Below are 17,364 nucleotides of genomic sequence, written 5' to 3'. Positions count from 1 at the left end.
AAATGACCAAGACGTTCGTGCCACGACCATACGTCAACCTTTCGCTCAGAAATCGCTGACACTACACCACAATGTTCTTCGACGTAATATAAATTACCTTTACGATTTGCGACCAGTTTAGTATTACCATAGCTATCTTGAACACTAGCTATATTTTTGTTAAACGTAATGCTATAACCTTGATCGGTAATTTTTGCTACTGAAATCAGGTTACATCGCAAATCCGGAACAAATAATGTATTTGGCAATTGCACTTCAGTTTTAGAACCATTATCACATGAAGAAAATCTAACTGTCCCCTTACCTTGTACGTCTGTGCTCGAATTCGTTGCTAAATTTAGCTTACCGGACAACGGTAGTAATGAAGTACCAAATTTATCTGCATCGTTACACAAATGTGACGTACACCCACTGTCAACGATCCAATTTCCATTCTCGTTCCCAACAGCATTAGCATCTGAAACACAATTGAATGTTACAAAATTGGAATCAACATCATGTAAATCACTTGAGTTCGACACATACTTTGCACTATCATTACGTTGTTCCTTCTTCTTTTGAGTACAATCCGAGGCTTTATGACCGTGTAAATGGCATTTGAAACATTTATAATTGAATTTCGAACTAGCCTGCTCTGGGGCATCACATGCGCGTTGACGTTGCTCTATGCCACTCTTTGGCTTAGAAGATCTCTTTCCTCTTACAAGAAGTGCCTTATCTACACATTCTTTCTGATTTCTGGAATGTTCCTCTTCTAAAATCTTCACTTTCAGTGCGTCTGGCTTTGGCAATGCATCTCTAGATTCTATTGCACATCTAAAATTGTCAAAACTGGACGGTAAACTATACAGAAGCATTATAGATGTCAAATCGTCAGGAATTTCAATGTCCATGTCAGATAATTGGCTTATTACTTCGAAAAATCTCAAAACATGTTCTCTCAAGTCGCCGTTTTCATCCAATTTACGCAGTAACAACTCTTTCAACAGTGTAGCCTTTTTCGCAGGTCCTTTGGAAGCATGAATATCCTTTAACTTTAGCCATACGTCACGCGATGTCTTGCAACCTCTCAGGTTCCTCAATTCACTCGGAGTTATGGATAAAATTAGGTCAGACTTAGCTTTGGAATCTCCTGTCTCCCATTTCGCTACTTCGGCTTCTCCACTTTCTCCAGCTGGCTTCTTGATACTCCCATTAACGTATCCCCAGGCGTCGTTTTTTATTAACACTGCTTCTACTTGGATCTTCCACGTCTCATAATTACTCTCGTTGAGTTGGTCAATTTTCACAGTATTACTCATTTCCGCTGAAAATTTCTTCCTTTTACCGTTAACACTATTCTTGAATCGTACGAGGGACCATAACCACTGTGGTGGATATCCCACAGGTCTAACACTATATAGCAGAGATCTATAGCACAAGGAAACCAAGAAAGTGTACACCAGGAATTTATTCAATGTTTACATGAGAACTGTTATTGACCGACTGACTTACAAAACGTAAACAAACATATCAAAGAATCGGTTGATATACCAAATACAAAATATGACAGTATTCCTTCAACAGCCAGTACTGTGGCCTCTTAGGCACAACTCGATTCTATCGAATATCTCATTATCATTATATTCAATAATACACTTCGCGTAATGTATTTTTACGACATAATGTGACGTATTTTGTTTTAAAAATATATAGTTGGTTGGAAAAAGCTTTGTACAGTCAAGTGTAAAAATATGGGTGTACACATCTTACTCAAAAATATGTCCTATAGCATCTTAGTCCGGTGTAATAAGAGCGTAGTACCATATTTATGAGACGATTATTTCGATACGTATAACACACACACTTAACACAACGTATAACACTTTCGGCACTTGACTGTACCGTAGAGGTGTAATCTTAAGAAGGAAAGCATTTATTTTGTAGTTAAGAACAAAGTGAATATGTATTTAAAGTATAATTGTATTTGTTTTTTTTTTGCCAACCGTACCATTTGCCACGAAAAGTGCACCTTGATAACGATCTTTACTAATATTACAATAGTATTAATCAGTTTTCTGTTTTAAATGAAATATTTATTTTTCAAGTAGGCATATTACAATGAACATATCGTCCCCTTACTGCAAATACCGACTATGTGCAAAAAAGTGATTTTGAGATATTGCGATTTTAATGTTTGAAGGTACGATTTCATATTAAAACATGAAAAAAATTACTATTTGTATACAGCATTCTACAGCCAGTATTGTCTTGTTTAATACTTAATCGTAAAAAATGTCCAGGCTGTATTTAATTTCCGATAAAACTACGATTTAAAAAAAATAGTAGCAAACTTAGTTGGTTTTTCCTGTAGAAATAAAAATTTGTATATTTCTCTTATTAATACATATAAAGCAGTGTTTCCCTTTGATTAAGCTTTGCTTTTCATACACTTTACTTATGATTTGCAAAAAAAGAAAAAATATACAAAAGTTTTGAACTTATTTCAAAATATATTAAATATTCTCAGTGACATAGGCGGTTTTCGTTGCAGGAAATTTAGCTGCTCTAATTTTATGTTACAAAACTTCACTTATTATTGTTAATTAAAGTGGTACATCTTTAATAAAAAGTTTTTTAACATTACTAACCATTAATAATACTTTATTTGAGGTTTTGAAGGGTTATTCTCAAAAAAAATTTTTTGAAAAAAATCCTCTTCAACCGGTTTTAGAAGATTTTTCACAAAATACTTTACCCGATTTCAGTAAAATTTAACAAGAAGTAACGCAATAGTATTCTCTTGAAATCACAAAAAGAATTTTACAAATCGGTTAATGCGTTTTTGGGTAATAGCATAATATGCATAGGTACTTACTACATACTAGTTCACTGTCTCAGCAATCCGAAGTCCGCCATAATTTATGTTCCAAATTTCACTATCTACACTGTTACATTTAATATAGGTAAATAGTTTTTGTACGCTCAATAACCTGAAGTAATAGTTTATTTAAAGTTTTGTAGTAATCATTTACGCCAAAGTCACTAAAATGTAGGCGTAGATGAGGTAATAAGTAAGAAAAAGTAATGTGTAACGGTAATTACATAGGTTTCTGGGGCGATTTAAAGCAATCATGTTTGCAATATTCTTACGCCCCCCAGTTACACGCAGTGTTTTTCATCACACTTGCAATAAAAAGATAAAAAAAGTATTTCTGGTAGTTCAAAATACAAATTTAAACACTCCCTTGGGAAAAAGTTTTTTCTTTTACTCCTGATACACCTGCGTGCGATTGCACACTTACTGCGCAAGAGTGATAAAAAGTTATTAAACAACATCTTCATCGCTGGTGGAATTCGATACAAACACATCCGTAACACGGCTGACAATGCTAGACTAACTAGGTATTAAGTGATTAAAAGCACTCATATCATCTACCTACGTCTACAATACAGTGACTTTGGCGCAGTGAATTTAGTTTCGTAGGCCAATTCCACTTCGAGTTGTTAAAACAACGATACATGTTATGCGATTACTCACAGACGTCTGAACCGATTTGTATTATTTATCGTAATTCAAAGGTTAATGTAAGGTTATTTGCCAACCAGCTTAGGTTACCAAATTAAAATTAGTATGAAATAACTTTGCACTAATGCAATCCACAAGATTTTGTGGATAAAATGCCACTCTCTCGTCCGTTTTCGAAGAACTAAGAGAGCCTTTACCAGTCGGTGAAATGGCAAAAAAGATTTGATTTAAATGTAACACTGTAATTAGTAACGGTCATCGAAGTTATGAAACATAAAATTACACTAAATTCGATTCCTTCAGCTTAAACCGTTTGTGTTATTGTATTTTTAACCGATTTCAAAAAAAGGAGGAGGTTCTCAACGCACTTTTTGCCAATCACGAGAACATCATATGAAAAACGAAGCTTAATTTAAGACAAACAATGGGTTATATCTATAAAGAAGAGAAATATGCAAACATTTATTTCTACAGGAAAAACCAACTAAGTAGGTATTCGACTGTTTCATTAAATCGTATTTAATCGTCAACTAAATACATTCTGAACATATATACGACAAAGTAGTAAACAAAAAAATATAGGTTTTAAAATGCCATAGACATAACGTACATTTCTTCATGTTTTCATATAAAACGTGCCTTCAAATTTTCAAACCGCATTATCTCAAAATCGCCTATTTACACATAGTCGGTATTTGCAGTAATAGACCGTTATCCTTTCATTCATCACATCACATGCAAAACCAATTATAGTCCCTATACAACTTTTTGGTAGAATGACATTGCTGATGTTTGTGAACAAACATCTTCTGGAAAAACATCTTAAAGACATTTGGTGTATTTAGCCTGGCTTAAAATAAAGAATTTTGTTGATAGTTTCATTTGCAAAAATGAAATATGTACACATTAAACTTTTTTGTAGAACATAAGATGGCTACTTTAACAAAATGTTTAAATGCAAAAAAACACTATATACACCATTAAAAGGTTCTACTTGGCGGATAAAGCATAAAAGTTTATATTAAATATTCATATCACATTCTGGCAGTTTATAATGCAACAAATTGACCATTAAGTAACTTTATGCGAAAGCTATCTTTTGAATGCAGCTTCGTATCAATACATGGGTTTTAACATATTGTAGCCCTTGAAAACCTTATTCTATAGGCGCTAAAAACTCGATTTCGTCAAAAAGTCACTTAGTCGGTATTTGCATTAATGGGACGATATGAACGTCAAGTTTCAGTAAATAACTAATTTCGGTGTTTTAATTTTTACATTTAAATACCTAAATATACACATATTCAACCTTAAACATAATAACATAAAATTATAAAATACTAAAAGGTAAGAAATATATACAATAAAGAAAATATATTAACTAAACTAAACTATTTATATAACTTAAAATTAACTTACAAATAAAAAATACTCCCTAAGTCGTCACTATATGTTATGGTGCCCAGAAGGCTGGCAGCGTTACCTCTTTGGATAGCCAGACTTAACTAAATTTCTTCTGCTTGTAATATAAGTTTTAAACTGTTCCAATATGACATTTTTGGCAGACGAGACACTGTGACACCTAATATTGAGCAGTGGTACTGATAATTCATGCTATTTGACGCGTGATCGACGCGTGATGGTCGCTAGATGTCACTTAACTATGCCTATACAAATAACTCTCATTAACTGATGTATGGAATTAAACCTCTTCCCTTCCTCATTCCTCTATGCTCTAAACACTAACATCCGTTCAGACCCCAAGGGACTAAGGACATTCCAACATGCCCCTTACCATTATTAACCCACTCCTACAGTATAAAAATTCTATTATTTATAAGTTAAAGTAAGTTAAAAGGTGCATTTTTAATACGCGCTATTTGTATCAATAAATGGTAAAAGTTTTTTGTGAAATGATTTATAGTACTAAGATTTTAAGCACCGTCAGTAAACGAATTCCTAAATGTCTTCTTTATGAAGTGACATTGCATAAAATATGCATCGGCCTCTAGATAACTAGGGGGAACTTACCCCCAACTTCATCGAAATTCGTGAGATAGAAGTGACAGAACCGTCAGTCATTTGTTATAAATGATTGCGACATCAGAATCACGTCAAAAATGCGAACACAGGAAAATTCCGAACTTGGCATCACCTGTCATACTGTGGATCATTAATCAATACCACTCACGCCTGTCTGAAAGCTTTATTCAGCTATCTGCAAGGACGGTATTAATACAGTAATTGCTTAATATAACGAATAATACTCACTGTCTCACAAATATGAGTATAAAATAAAAATTGGCAACATTATAATGTTGTCCGTATGTGCAAGAAAATGGAACGAAACTTTTTTTGTTCCTAATATTTTTTTTAGCCGGGCTGTTCCTTGATTAACCTTATTATTACTCGCTAAGATCGTGGTTTCATCCTGGATTCTTTTGCTTGGTATTTGATCTGTAGTCCTCCGAACTCTCATAGTATTTAGTTTTTAACCGTCGCCTCATATCTCTCAAGGAAGGACGGTTCTCAATTCGTCTGTATGTTTTTTTTTGTTTTTTTATATACTGAATGGACTAAAAACACCATAATAGGCTTGCGCGCTTGCTAGGCGCGATAGACGATAAAATAGCAGGCCGTCCCTATCGCACTATTTGTAAGTGCGATAGGGACGGCCTGATATTTTATCGTCTATCGCGCGACCATGCTTCCCGTGTTGAACATACTTACATTTAGTTAAAAATGTGATGAACAACTATCCGCACTTACGACAACATTTCCGCCCGTGTTGAAACAGTGACCTTCTCAGACGCTTTATCTTCTATTTATTAAGTTTAAAATAACATAAACGAGCCAAGTATTTCCTTATCGTATTTGTGCAGTGGCCTGGCAATGTACTAACCTTTATTAGGCGCCGCCGAGCCTTGCTAACAAGATAGGCTCATTTACATAAAGTTTTATACCTGTAACTATGAAAGTAAAGAACGAAGTTCGACTTATTAATTAAGTATTGTATAGTATCAAGTTGGCTTTGATACTAGCATACTTAGAACTATTAATGGATTTATAATAGGTACCTACAATAATTTGCATTTTTAAGGTATAACAGCAGGGTTTGAAATCGGTTTCTTTTTTTAATTCATGGTTTACTTTAATTTCTAATGGCACAATCCAATAGATAGATAGATAGATAGATAGCGTTTATTGGTAAAAAATAGTATTTTACAAGTCAATAATTAATTTCTAGTATTAACTAAAAAACTTTAAATTGTTATTACATTTGGTATTCAATTATACATTTATCGGTATTTATTATTTATTACATAAAGAAAATTCTGTTAAATTTATAAGTCTAAATATTTGTAAAAATTTGTAGAAAATGAAATTTATAACATTGTTCCCTGTGAGGAATTCGTCGATAGTGTAGTAAGCTTTTTCTAAGAGTAGCATTTTTAAATTACGCTTAAAATATTTGGTCACTGGCAGAATCGATTATTGATTTAGGTAGTGAGTTATATAACTTGGGTCCCATGACACCGAGCGACTTTCCAAATTTTGCTAGCCTATACCTTGGAATAAAAACCGGCCAAGAGCGTGTCGGGCCACGCTCAGTGTAGGGTTCCGTAGTTTTCCGTATTTTTCTCAAAAACTACTGAACCTATCAAGTTCAAAACAATTTTCCTAGAAAGTCTTTATAAAGTTCTACTTTTGTGATTTTTTTTCATATTTTTTAAACATACGGTTCAAAAGTTAGAGGGGGGGGGACGCCCTTTTTTTTCTTTTAGGAGCGATTATTTCCGAAAATATAAATATTATCAAAAAACTATCTTAGCAAACCCTTATTCATTTCTAAATACCTATCCAACTATATATCACACGTTAGGGTTGGAATGAAAAAAAATTTCAGCTCCCACTTTACATGTAGGGGGGGTACCCTAATAAAACATTTTTTTCCATTTTTTATTTTTGCACTTTGTCGGCGTGATTCATGTACATATTGGTACCAAATTTCAACTTTCTAGTGCTAACGGTTACTGAGATTATCCGCGGACGGACGGACGGACGGACGGACGGACGGACGGACGGACGGACGGACGGACGGACGGACAGACAGACATGGCGAAACTATAAGGGTTCCTAGTTGACTACGGAACCCTAAAAAGTAGGTTCTGTCGGCGAGTGCTTCTAATGGAAGTTCGAGCGAGAATTATATGATTATGTAGATTTTCCCTTACATTAGTGCAGGCAATTTGTATATAAATACTTGGTAGCGTCAATATTTTATGTTTTTTGAATAGTTCCTGTGCCAGGTAGTCTAAGGGTTTGTTATCAATCAGGCATACTGCACGGTTTTGTAACTAATACAGTTTTTTACGGTCGGCTGCTGTCCCCCATAGGTCCACACCCACCACGAAATTGTTAGCTTAAGACATGATTTATACCAAACCATACTCGTATAATAAAATTATAACTCCGTCAAAGGCAAATACAGTTCAAACTTTAAGTAACTGTCAAAACCGAGCTTCAAATGTTTTAAAACTTTGTCGAGAAATGAAAGTCGCTATGCACTATGACTACATATTTTACTTTGACAGTCATTCTCTATACTTATACCCTGTTCTCTTTGATTCCTACAGAAAGAGCACAAAATGAATCAATATACATTTCATTTTATTTTACGGAAACTTTGGAACGCGAGTTCGACTCCTGGCCTGTTTTTTTTTAATACCTGTTGTAATCGAAATGATTCAAAAACAGGCCGTATAGTTTACTAAACAGATATTACCTACATTCAGCCATCCCACGACCAGCAATATGGGAAGATTATTTCAGTCTAAATTGGAGTCACATTAAGCGAAGTACCGCACGCTTTTAGGTTAATGGTTATCATACGACAGCTGCACGGAAGTTGGCTTGTTATTATCACCAAGTTGAGGGTGGGTCTTGGATAATGATCATAATGAACCTTGATTTTATGTATGGGATTATATTTAATGTCATCTGTTGCTGTAGCGTTTATGACTGCTATTGTTATTTTTACAAGCTTTAAATATACAGTCACGCCTGTATCCCATAAAGGCGTAGGCAGAACACATGAAACTACTCAAGTTTAAGTGCCAAACTTCGCAAATAAGGGGTTGAAACAGAACGAAACTGTGACATTGCAGTGACAGGTTGCCAGTCTTTCGCCTACGCCACAATTTAACCCATATCCCACAGTCGCCTTCTACGATACCCACTGATGATGAAATTCTTAAACCGTCACCATACGGGCACGGGCTTTAAATACTTTGAACACAATGCCTAATTTCTATAAACCACTTAAATTATATATTAGGGGAAGGTTGCGATCATTGGACCAGCGCTTTGATTGGACCACTTAAATATTTCTAAATCTAATCGTGCTAGATGGAATCCACTAAGGTACAAGGTGACCTTAGGCCTCACTTTGGGCCACCCCGTAACCTCAGTCGCGCCTCGCTTCCCGGAAAAGAGTGACGCGTCCAAGTGTGTTTCGAGCGCTGTTGGAAATACGCGAAGGAATAAAATCACGAAAGTATAAATACATTGACAATTGAATTTGTGTGTTGACGTATAATGCTTAAATATTGATTAATGAGCAAATTTTAAACAACAGTTTCCAGGCATTTGTTTTCTCTATTTTTTAATATTTTTATTTGTGATGTGATACCTAGTTGCTATCAATGGACCATCTGTGGGTTCTATCATCGGACCGGTCCAATCATGGCAACTTTTTTTTTAGAATTATTCACCCGTGCGCAAAAAGACAATATGTAGTGCGCAAAGAATATTATATTTTTAGTTACTTATAAAATTTGTATAAAAAATATTTAATTAAAAAAATATTTTTTGTCGATTTCCATAACTTTCCTTGATTGGACCATTGGTCTAAATTTCCTAAGTCCATTGGTGGCCACTTTGTGGTCCAATGAAGGCGACTCTGATCCAAAGAAGGCAACTGCTTATGAAAAACTTTTCACGAATTTTCTCTAAATTTATTACTATTATTTTTTATTGTGAATAAGGTAATTCATAAATAGATGTCAAAAATTAAAACTTCTCAAACTAGTTTTATTTTTTGACATAAAATCTATGAATTATAGAGCAGCGAAGTTAAGTGGTCCAATGATAGCAACCTTCCCCTATACAAGTTCTACGCTTGACAGTATTTTTATTTGGAAGTATTTTATCACATAAAGGATTTTTTTGCAGACAAAAGCAAGATGTAATTAGCTCTGTGAAACGAAAATTCAGTCTGAGAAACAGTGAACTCTTTATAATATTGAACAAAGAGGCGGAATTACTTGGAGCTTTATGAAGTGAACGCTTAAATCCTCTCGCAGAGTGTTTTTGTTATTCAGTTCTTGATCTGAATGACGATGTTGATGGGTCTCAACAATAATCACATAATTTTACTGAGCATCTATTGTACGAGCACGTTCCCATTATACAGGGTTTAAGTCAAGTGCAATAATTTACGGGATCAATGTAAAGAAAGTTTTACAACGGGAACAATCATAAAAAAGTCTGTTTCAGATCTGGTTTAGTCCCGCAGTAAAAGTTGCTCAGTATAGTCTTTAAACGAAACCAATGTACTGAACATGAACGGTGTGAACCCACAGGCCCGAGTAGATAGGTACTCTGGGCGCGATTATCTGGTGCACGGAAACAACCCTTCATACATTATTCAGCGTCGACCGCTCATCATACGTTTGTATCGGCCGGCGCCGCACCATATTGCCTATTTCTTACCTATTATGTAACGACTGGGGGCTTGTGTTTATACATTTGTTTGGTTTCCTCTGTGACGACAGTACTTACAATTTGTGACAAACTGCTTTTAAACTTTTCGCTGACACATGTCAAAAATTGCTCGTAAACCATCCTTACCTATAGTATAATATCTAGCGCATCAAGTTGTAGCGTGTGGGGCACAATATGTGCTGACTTTATATCAAGTCAAGAGTAGTGATAAATTGTGGAATTTCTGACCTAAACAGCTTACCTTATTTACCTCTCGCCGGAATGTTATTAAAAAACAAATAAAAGAACCAAGAATACATAATTGCATTTATCGCTAGCTTATTCTATACCTACGGCCTTTTAATGATAAACGGTTTTAACGCATGAAGAACAACGAGTTCTAATCGAAAAATAACCACTTCAGTTTTAAACTCTGTGGCTAGAATACATAAATAAATACGTAAATGTTCTTGATTTGGAGTTTTTTTCTATATTAAGAAAATCTTTGTTTAAAAAGAGGCATATTTGAGAATATTTTCACTGTAATATAAATCATGGAATTATGAAATTGAAGTACCTAAATCACAGTATAATAAAGAGTACAGTATGGAAACTCCCGCTCCCCGCTGAAAGTGCCGCCCACCTCCTCTCGGTTACCTCACAGTTACCGCCTGTCAAAAACGCGTATAGACGACCTGTCATATTTCACTCATACAAGCATAGTACGCGTTCACCAACACGAGCATAGACTGTGTGCTAGGAACGCGCCTCTTTCATATATTTGACCGCCAGTGTCCGAGGTGTGCCTAAATATATGCCTTGAAAAACCAGTTTACAAAAAAAAAATTTTTGGATGAGCTTCGTAATTGCAGAGAAAATTAAGGTCCCTGCCGCAAAATTTTACGTCTTCTTATCGAATTCAGGTAAATGAATAAACTGAAAAAGGCACGGTAATGTTTACTTTATGTTAACCACAAATTCCAACAAGTCAGCTGTTAAAACTCGGAAGCGGCAAAAACTCTCCGAACAAACAAGATTTTGGGTTCCTTTACTCATAACGTAGGCGTCGCTTATTTTACAATGACCTTTTCAGTAACGACATCCCAAGTTGTGATAACTTTGATGCTTTTTAGGACAAATTTTTAAACGATTGCGCGCTTATTTTTATCGGCCACAATACAACCGGCTGGCGATTGGTTTTGCTCATAATCTTATACTTTTAAACGAGCAATTCTTGTATATTTATTTATTTATTTATATATACCGACGATATCGGAAACCGCTCTAACGATTTCGCCGAAATTTGTTACGTGGGGGTTTTCGGGGGTGAAAAAATCGATCTAGCGTAGCCTTAGATCCCGGAAAACGCGAATTTTCGAGTTTTCATGAGTTTTTCTTTCGCGGTAGTAAACGTAAAATATGGTCGTTAATTTCGCTGCGCGCGCATCGATTCCGCTTAGCTCAGTCGTACGAGGTCGGCCTAATGTACGCAGATAGATGTACGTAGGTGTCAAGGTTTCGAATCCCGGCCAGAAATTAAATTTTTGTTTTGTCTTTTTTTTTTGTTTTTGTATTTATAAGAGTTTTTTTTATCTAAAGACGTGATATATTAAAATAGAACCGAGCGAAGCTCGGTCGCCCAGATATTAGCTTTAAACTATTACACAATTTTATACGTGTTCCCGTGGCCGCTATTCATCAACCTACCGACGAAATGGCAGCTGACTTACACGTAGGTTCATTATTAATGGCCGTTAACCGTACGACAAAGTATCGCGCGGGACGCCATTATGACCCAAATTTTCGCCTGGCTCGCGATTTGTTTTTAAACGTAGATCTCGAGCGAGATAGTTTTTTTAACCATTGTAGACTGTTTTGTGAAGTCGTGACTATATTTTTTTTGATTAGGAAACTGATTATTAACTTACTTGGATTGACTGCATAACCCTCGTCCACGACGTTCATCGATAGGTGAAGCAGCACCAGCAAAGATGCTGACATCTGAAACAAGAAACACCGTATTGTACAGTCAAGTTTTAAAATATGGGTGTACACATCTTACTCAAAAATATGTCAAGAGCGTAGATTCAAATATATGAGATGATTATTTAGATAACATATTTTTTCACTTGACTGCAATAATAATTTATATAGGATTTACAATCTTCGTACTAAGAATCGGACCTCGATTTTTTAGCGCCACCTATTAAATACTATCACATCTACAACGATAATGTTTACAATTTTTTTTTTTTTCAATGTGTATTGACGTGAAATTATGATATTAAAATCTTTATTTTAACACAAGCGTGTCATTTGTTCTTTTAAAAATTAAAAGCTCGCAAAAATATTTGGGGAAAATATAATTTTGCCCTCTTCCAGGCTGCGAAACAGCGCCATCTAGTTTAAAGCCTGAAAGGCCCATACATTTCAGGGGTACGGTTTTTTGTATGGGGTTCATCTGTCCTGGTATTATATGGTCCCTGCTTGACTGTAATGAACTCGCATACGAAATCTCGTACCTACAGGGTAAATGAGCCCCCCGGTAAAGAAAAACGAGTCGCGATAAATTAAAAAAACCAAAGACAGTGTTTTAAATGGAAACTAGTTGCGAACTACCTCTCAAAGTTTCGCACCTGTAATTTAAGACTTTTAACAGTACTTTTGGCTCTTTAAAGTTTAGACATAAACAAGTAAAAAACTATGTTGCACATGAGTGTGGTACAAAAGTGGCGTCATAGGTTTATACTTTAAAAGTATAGTATTATGTAGGTAGATAGAATAGAATACCTACTGTATATTGACACAGTTCAGTAAAATATGAAAAAGGCAGCATAATGAAAAACAATTGATTAGTGCAAGAAGATGTTTTTCTGTATTTTTTTTTAGTTCTTTTGGATGTATTTTCACATAAAGTAGTACATTTCGATACAAGTGCGAAAAAGAGGAAGTCCGAAACGAGTGGCGATAAATTAAAACACGACCGAAGGGAGTGTTTTAAATCGACACGAGTTACGAATTCCCTTTTCGCACGTGTATCGACGACGTTTTTCAGTACAGATGGACCTCCGAAGTTTCGACCTGCCATAAAATGAACCACTTCTCGCACTAGTGCGTTAAAAAAACACCATCTGTACTGAAAAGTAAATTTTATTCGTAAAACTGACACTTAAAATAAATATTTTCATTTTTTTCAAATAAAAATGCTTTTTTTGCAACGAGTTACTAGTACTGTTTGTTATCTATCAACGAGGATAGTTAGATTATGTTCGTCCGATAACGGCATGGCAAATAATAAGTAGGTAATTGTTGTTTTTTAAATGCTCAGAACTCTGAAAGTAGGCGAAATCTAAAAAAGTTTATTTGACATTACACTCTTTTAATAAGATGAGGAATACGCTGTTAAAATTATTCGGTTTCCTTATGTTACACCGTGTATATATGGTTATTGTTTATTTTTTAAGAGGTACTTGCACCTACTCTGTGGAAGTAATATTGAACCGTAACAGCACGAGCGTTAATAACATGTTCTGATCGAAATTAACAAGCATTATCTTCCGCCAATTTGCTTAAAGCAACAAAGAGCAGACTGTTTGAAGATAAAAGGTGTTCGGTTATAACTCATTATACACGGTGAAATAAAAAGGACCGTTCAAACTTTGCATAGTGACTTTTGAGGTCATAAATGTCATAATGAATAACTTTTATTATGGGACCAATGGAGAAATCGCAAAATTGGTCTGTTTCGTACATTTCGACTGTCATGATGCCGCTCATTCTATGTCATAATAAACATGGTCTCAAAAATCACTATGCAAAGTTTCAACGGCCCTTTTTATTTCATCCTGTATATGCCTGCATGCATCCTGTTGTATCCTGTATGTTTGGCGACCGGTCTGGCGTAGTTGGTAGTGACCCTGCCTGCTAAGCCGTGGTCCCGGGTTCGAATCCCGGTAAGGGCATTTATTTGTGTGATGAACACAGATATTTGTTCCTGAGTCATGGATGTTTTCTATTTATATACGAGTAAGTATGTATTTATCTATATAAGTATGTATATCGTCGCCTAGCACCCATAGTACAAGTTTTGCTTAGTTTGGGGCTAGGTTGATCTGTGTAAGGTGTCCCCCAATATTTATTTATTTATTTGTTTATTTATTTATTTATTTATATTTATAGGTACATTTTATACGAAACTTCGACTGCTATATGTTTTCGACCGTATATATCTGATAAAATTGCAAACGGGACTTAGTGTGCTTCAAGACCACGGGGACTATGCCGTCTTTAAAACGTTGGAGGTTAGTTCTAAAAACATAGATAATATACGCGATTAAGTCCCATTTACAATTTGATGAATACGAGGACATATCCACATAACACATTCAGAACCGGCCCCGTAGCCGAATGGAATTTATTTCGACGCCAAACGCCGCAGAAATGCAGTCTGGTTCTGTCGCGCCAATACGCAAGAGCGGTAGAGATAGATAGCTACGAAAGAGATAATCGTGAGCGTTTGTGCATTAGGCTACGCGCACTGTGCTACGATCGTAGCACTACGTCGTAGCATAGGCGATAACATGGATTTCCCCGTATGTAGCGAAAATGGGTTGTAGCAGCAAAACGATGACGTCTCGTGATTAGAACTGAATGGGTTTTGTGTTGTTGAGTCCACGATACGTTTTCAATTTTCACAGCCTCGCCAGTGCAGATGTTATTTCAAACATCAAACTTTGATGATATTATGACGTTTACTTAAGACTGCTTTCGAGAAAAACGTCAAAATAATGTAAAATTGATAGTTTTAGTCGGTGAAATACTACACTTTCCGTTATCTAATAGATATATTTAATTCGAGTTTCAATTAGAGCATCTTATTATCATGATACTTATAAGACTGGATTTTAGAAAACTTACTCACTAAATTAATTACGAATTTTTCTCTGATGCACGTTTAGGAAAACCCGCGTATAGTGCTGGATTAGTCGATCTTATTTGTAAAATTTGGACAATTTGGAATACTGAAACTGGTAAATTTATAATACGTGTATCCTGTACTACAAACTTCTCAGACTACATTTTTATTATAAGGTTTTTAAAAAGAGTAAATAAGCCTAAGACGAATTTAATTTTTTTCAGAAATTACCTAAAATTAACTGACAATTTCTTTGAAAATCTACATGGGAGTTATTTTCGTAAAAAAATAATCTGCAACGTTTACTTAAATTGCTCTTATGCTTTAGTGATTATAAATTTCTATTATATATTTTTGGCAATTTTTTGAAAACGAGCCTTCCCCGTCTCAATTATTGCCACTTCTGGACATTTTCTCATATTGTGATAGACCAAGTAGAAAAAATCCTATAATATGTTATATATTTGTAAACTACTCGAAAAGCTCTTTGATTTGATACCAGACACGGTATGATTAAGCGCTCGGTTGCGATTTCACTATTTTTCACACGAAAGCTCTCATAACCCTTGCAGAGGCAGTGCTATTAAAATCGTTGCATACTTAACGTGGACTGATTCTATCTTAGATCTAATACCTCTTCTACTTATCTCAGAGCATATTTAAGTACAAAAACTTCGACTAAATATAATATGTAAGAGCACATATTGTGTAGGAACTTTATGTGCGGGCTTTTATGCGCGTCTAAAGGCTTGTATTTTTAAAATGTCACTGAAAGGTTTCAGGGAGTAGTTGCTAAATTGCGTTAAAGTCATTCTTCTGTATGTACGGCCATGTTCACAAACATCTTTACATGCCAACATGCCAAAAATGTATAAACACCTAAGTCGAGACAATGACAATAAGTCTGTATATAAGAGTACATACATAGGGTACATCGGGGCAAATCTCGACTGGGGAAAAATGGAACTGGTCCATTTTTGTGTCCACCGGTTATATATGGTAGGCGTGTTCAGTGGATACATGTAGAACTCAACATAGTGTAATAATGAAATAAAAATGGATCAGTCACAATTGCCCCCCAGTCGAGATTTGCCCCGCTGTACCTTGCTTATGGGTTGGCTCGTGATTATGAATGTGAACTCGACTGTACGTTATAGTAGACAAATTGCAACTTGGATTTAACTAATATGTGTAACAGGTATTACATTGTCAAATCAAATCATCAACGTAATTATTTTATACAAATCACGAGACCTTCTATCCTACTAAAGCTTTTCAAATTTATTTTTTCAATTACGTTAGGTATCGCAAATTAGTATGAAGTTCTATTTTTGGAAAGTATGCAAAGTAATAGAAAATTTGAACTTGTAATGAAATCGTTATAGTTGACTAAGATTCTGAGTAGAAAAACACTGAAAAGTCCTACACTTATAGTTTAGTCTGTGGTGTCCTAATTGACAGATAAAACTCGACGAGTAGAAAAGTGAAAAAAAAAACGATCAAGAAAAAACTAGTTAACTTGTGCATTTCTTGAAGAATAATTCGTTCGGGTTTTCTCAATTTCAAGGTATGTAGTTCTAGTTTTTGCTTTAAAATGGAACAGTTACTTATATTCACATTCCATATTTAACTCTTCCTGTCCCTGAGCCACAAACTAATAAACGTTATCTCATTCGGTACACATCGGTTTACACGAGCGGATGTAACAGACATACAGAGTTACTGCCGCATTAATAATACTGCGGAGGGTTCCCTCTATTTGGCATAACTTTAATTGTCCGAAACAATTTTCGCATAACAGACTTCGCATAATCGATTTTCGCCGAATGTTAATCTGGCACAAAACGTATTTGTCATAATCTAAAATAATACGAATATTACTTTGTCCGAAAATAAGTTCGCATAATTCAGTTTACGCCGATTGCTTTAATGAATAAAATTAATTCACATAATTGCATTTGGCATATTTATTAAAATCAGAATATCGGCCCATACTAGGAACCTACTGCGGAATACGGATATTAATAATATCAAGGGATTATTTGAGGCTTTTGTCGTTTGGTGACGGATTAAGAAGTTCATAATCAAAATATTTATTCGTAATAAACTTAAAAACTACACATTATGCATAAAGTATGACTAAAAACTACAAATGTACAAGGGATTGGTAAGTTTA

The 17,364-nt window shown here is 35.0% G+C and overlaps 1 protein-coding gene across 1 annotated transcript in view; it reads right to left on the bottom strand.

The window, feature by feature from the left end:
• Positions 1–17,364, bottom strand: part of LOC125238021 (suppressor of lurcher protein 1-like) — a 421,475-nt gene that overhangs the window by 291,521 nt on the left and 112,590 nt on the right. Inside the window, exon 3 of the mRNA XM_048145304.1 lies at positions 12,202–12,274. Coding sequence (XP_048001261.1) covers positions 12,202–12,274 — 73 coding nt within the window. The remainder of the gene's footprint in view (positions 1–12,201; positions 12,275–17,364) is intronic.

Source organism: Leguminivora glycinivorella, chromosome 2, assembly GCF_023078275.1.
Source record: "Leguminivora glycinivorella isolate SPB_JAAS2020 chromosome 2, LegGlyc_1.1, whole genome shotgun sequence".
Lineage (NCBI taxonomy): Eukaryota > Metazoa > Arthropoda > Insecta > Lepidoptera > Tortricidae > Leguminivora > Leguminivora glycinivorella.
The sequence above is the reverse complement of the archived record's forward strand: the minus strand, read 5'-3'. Positions and strand labels throughout refer to the sequence as shown.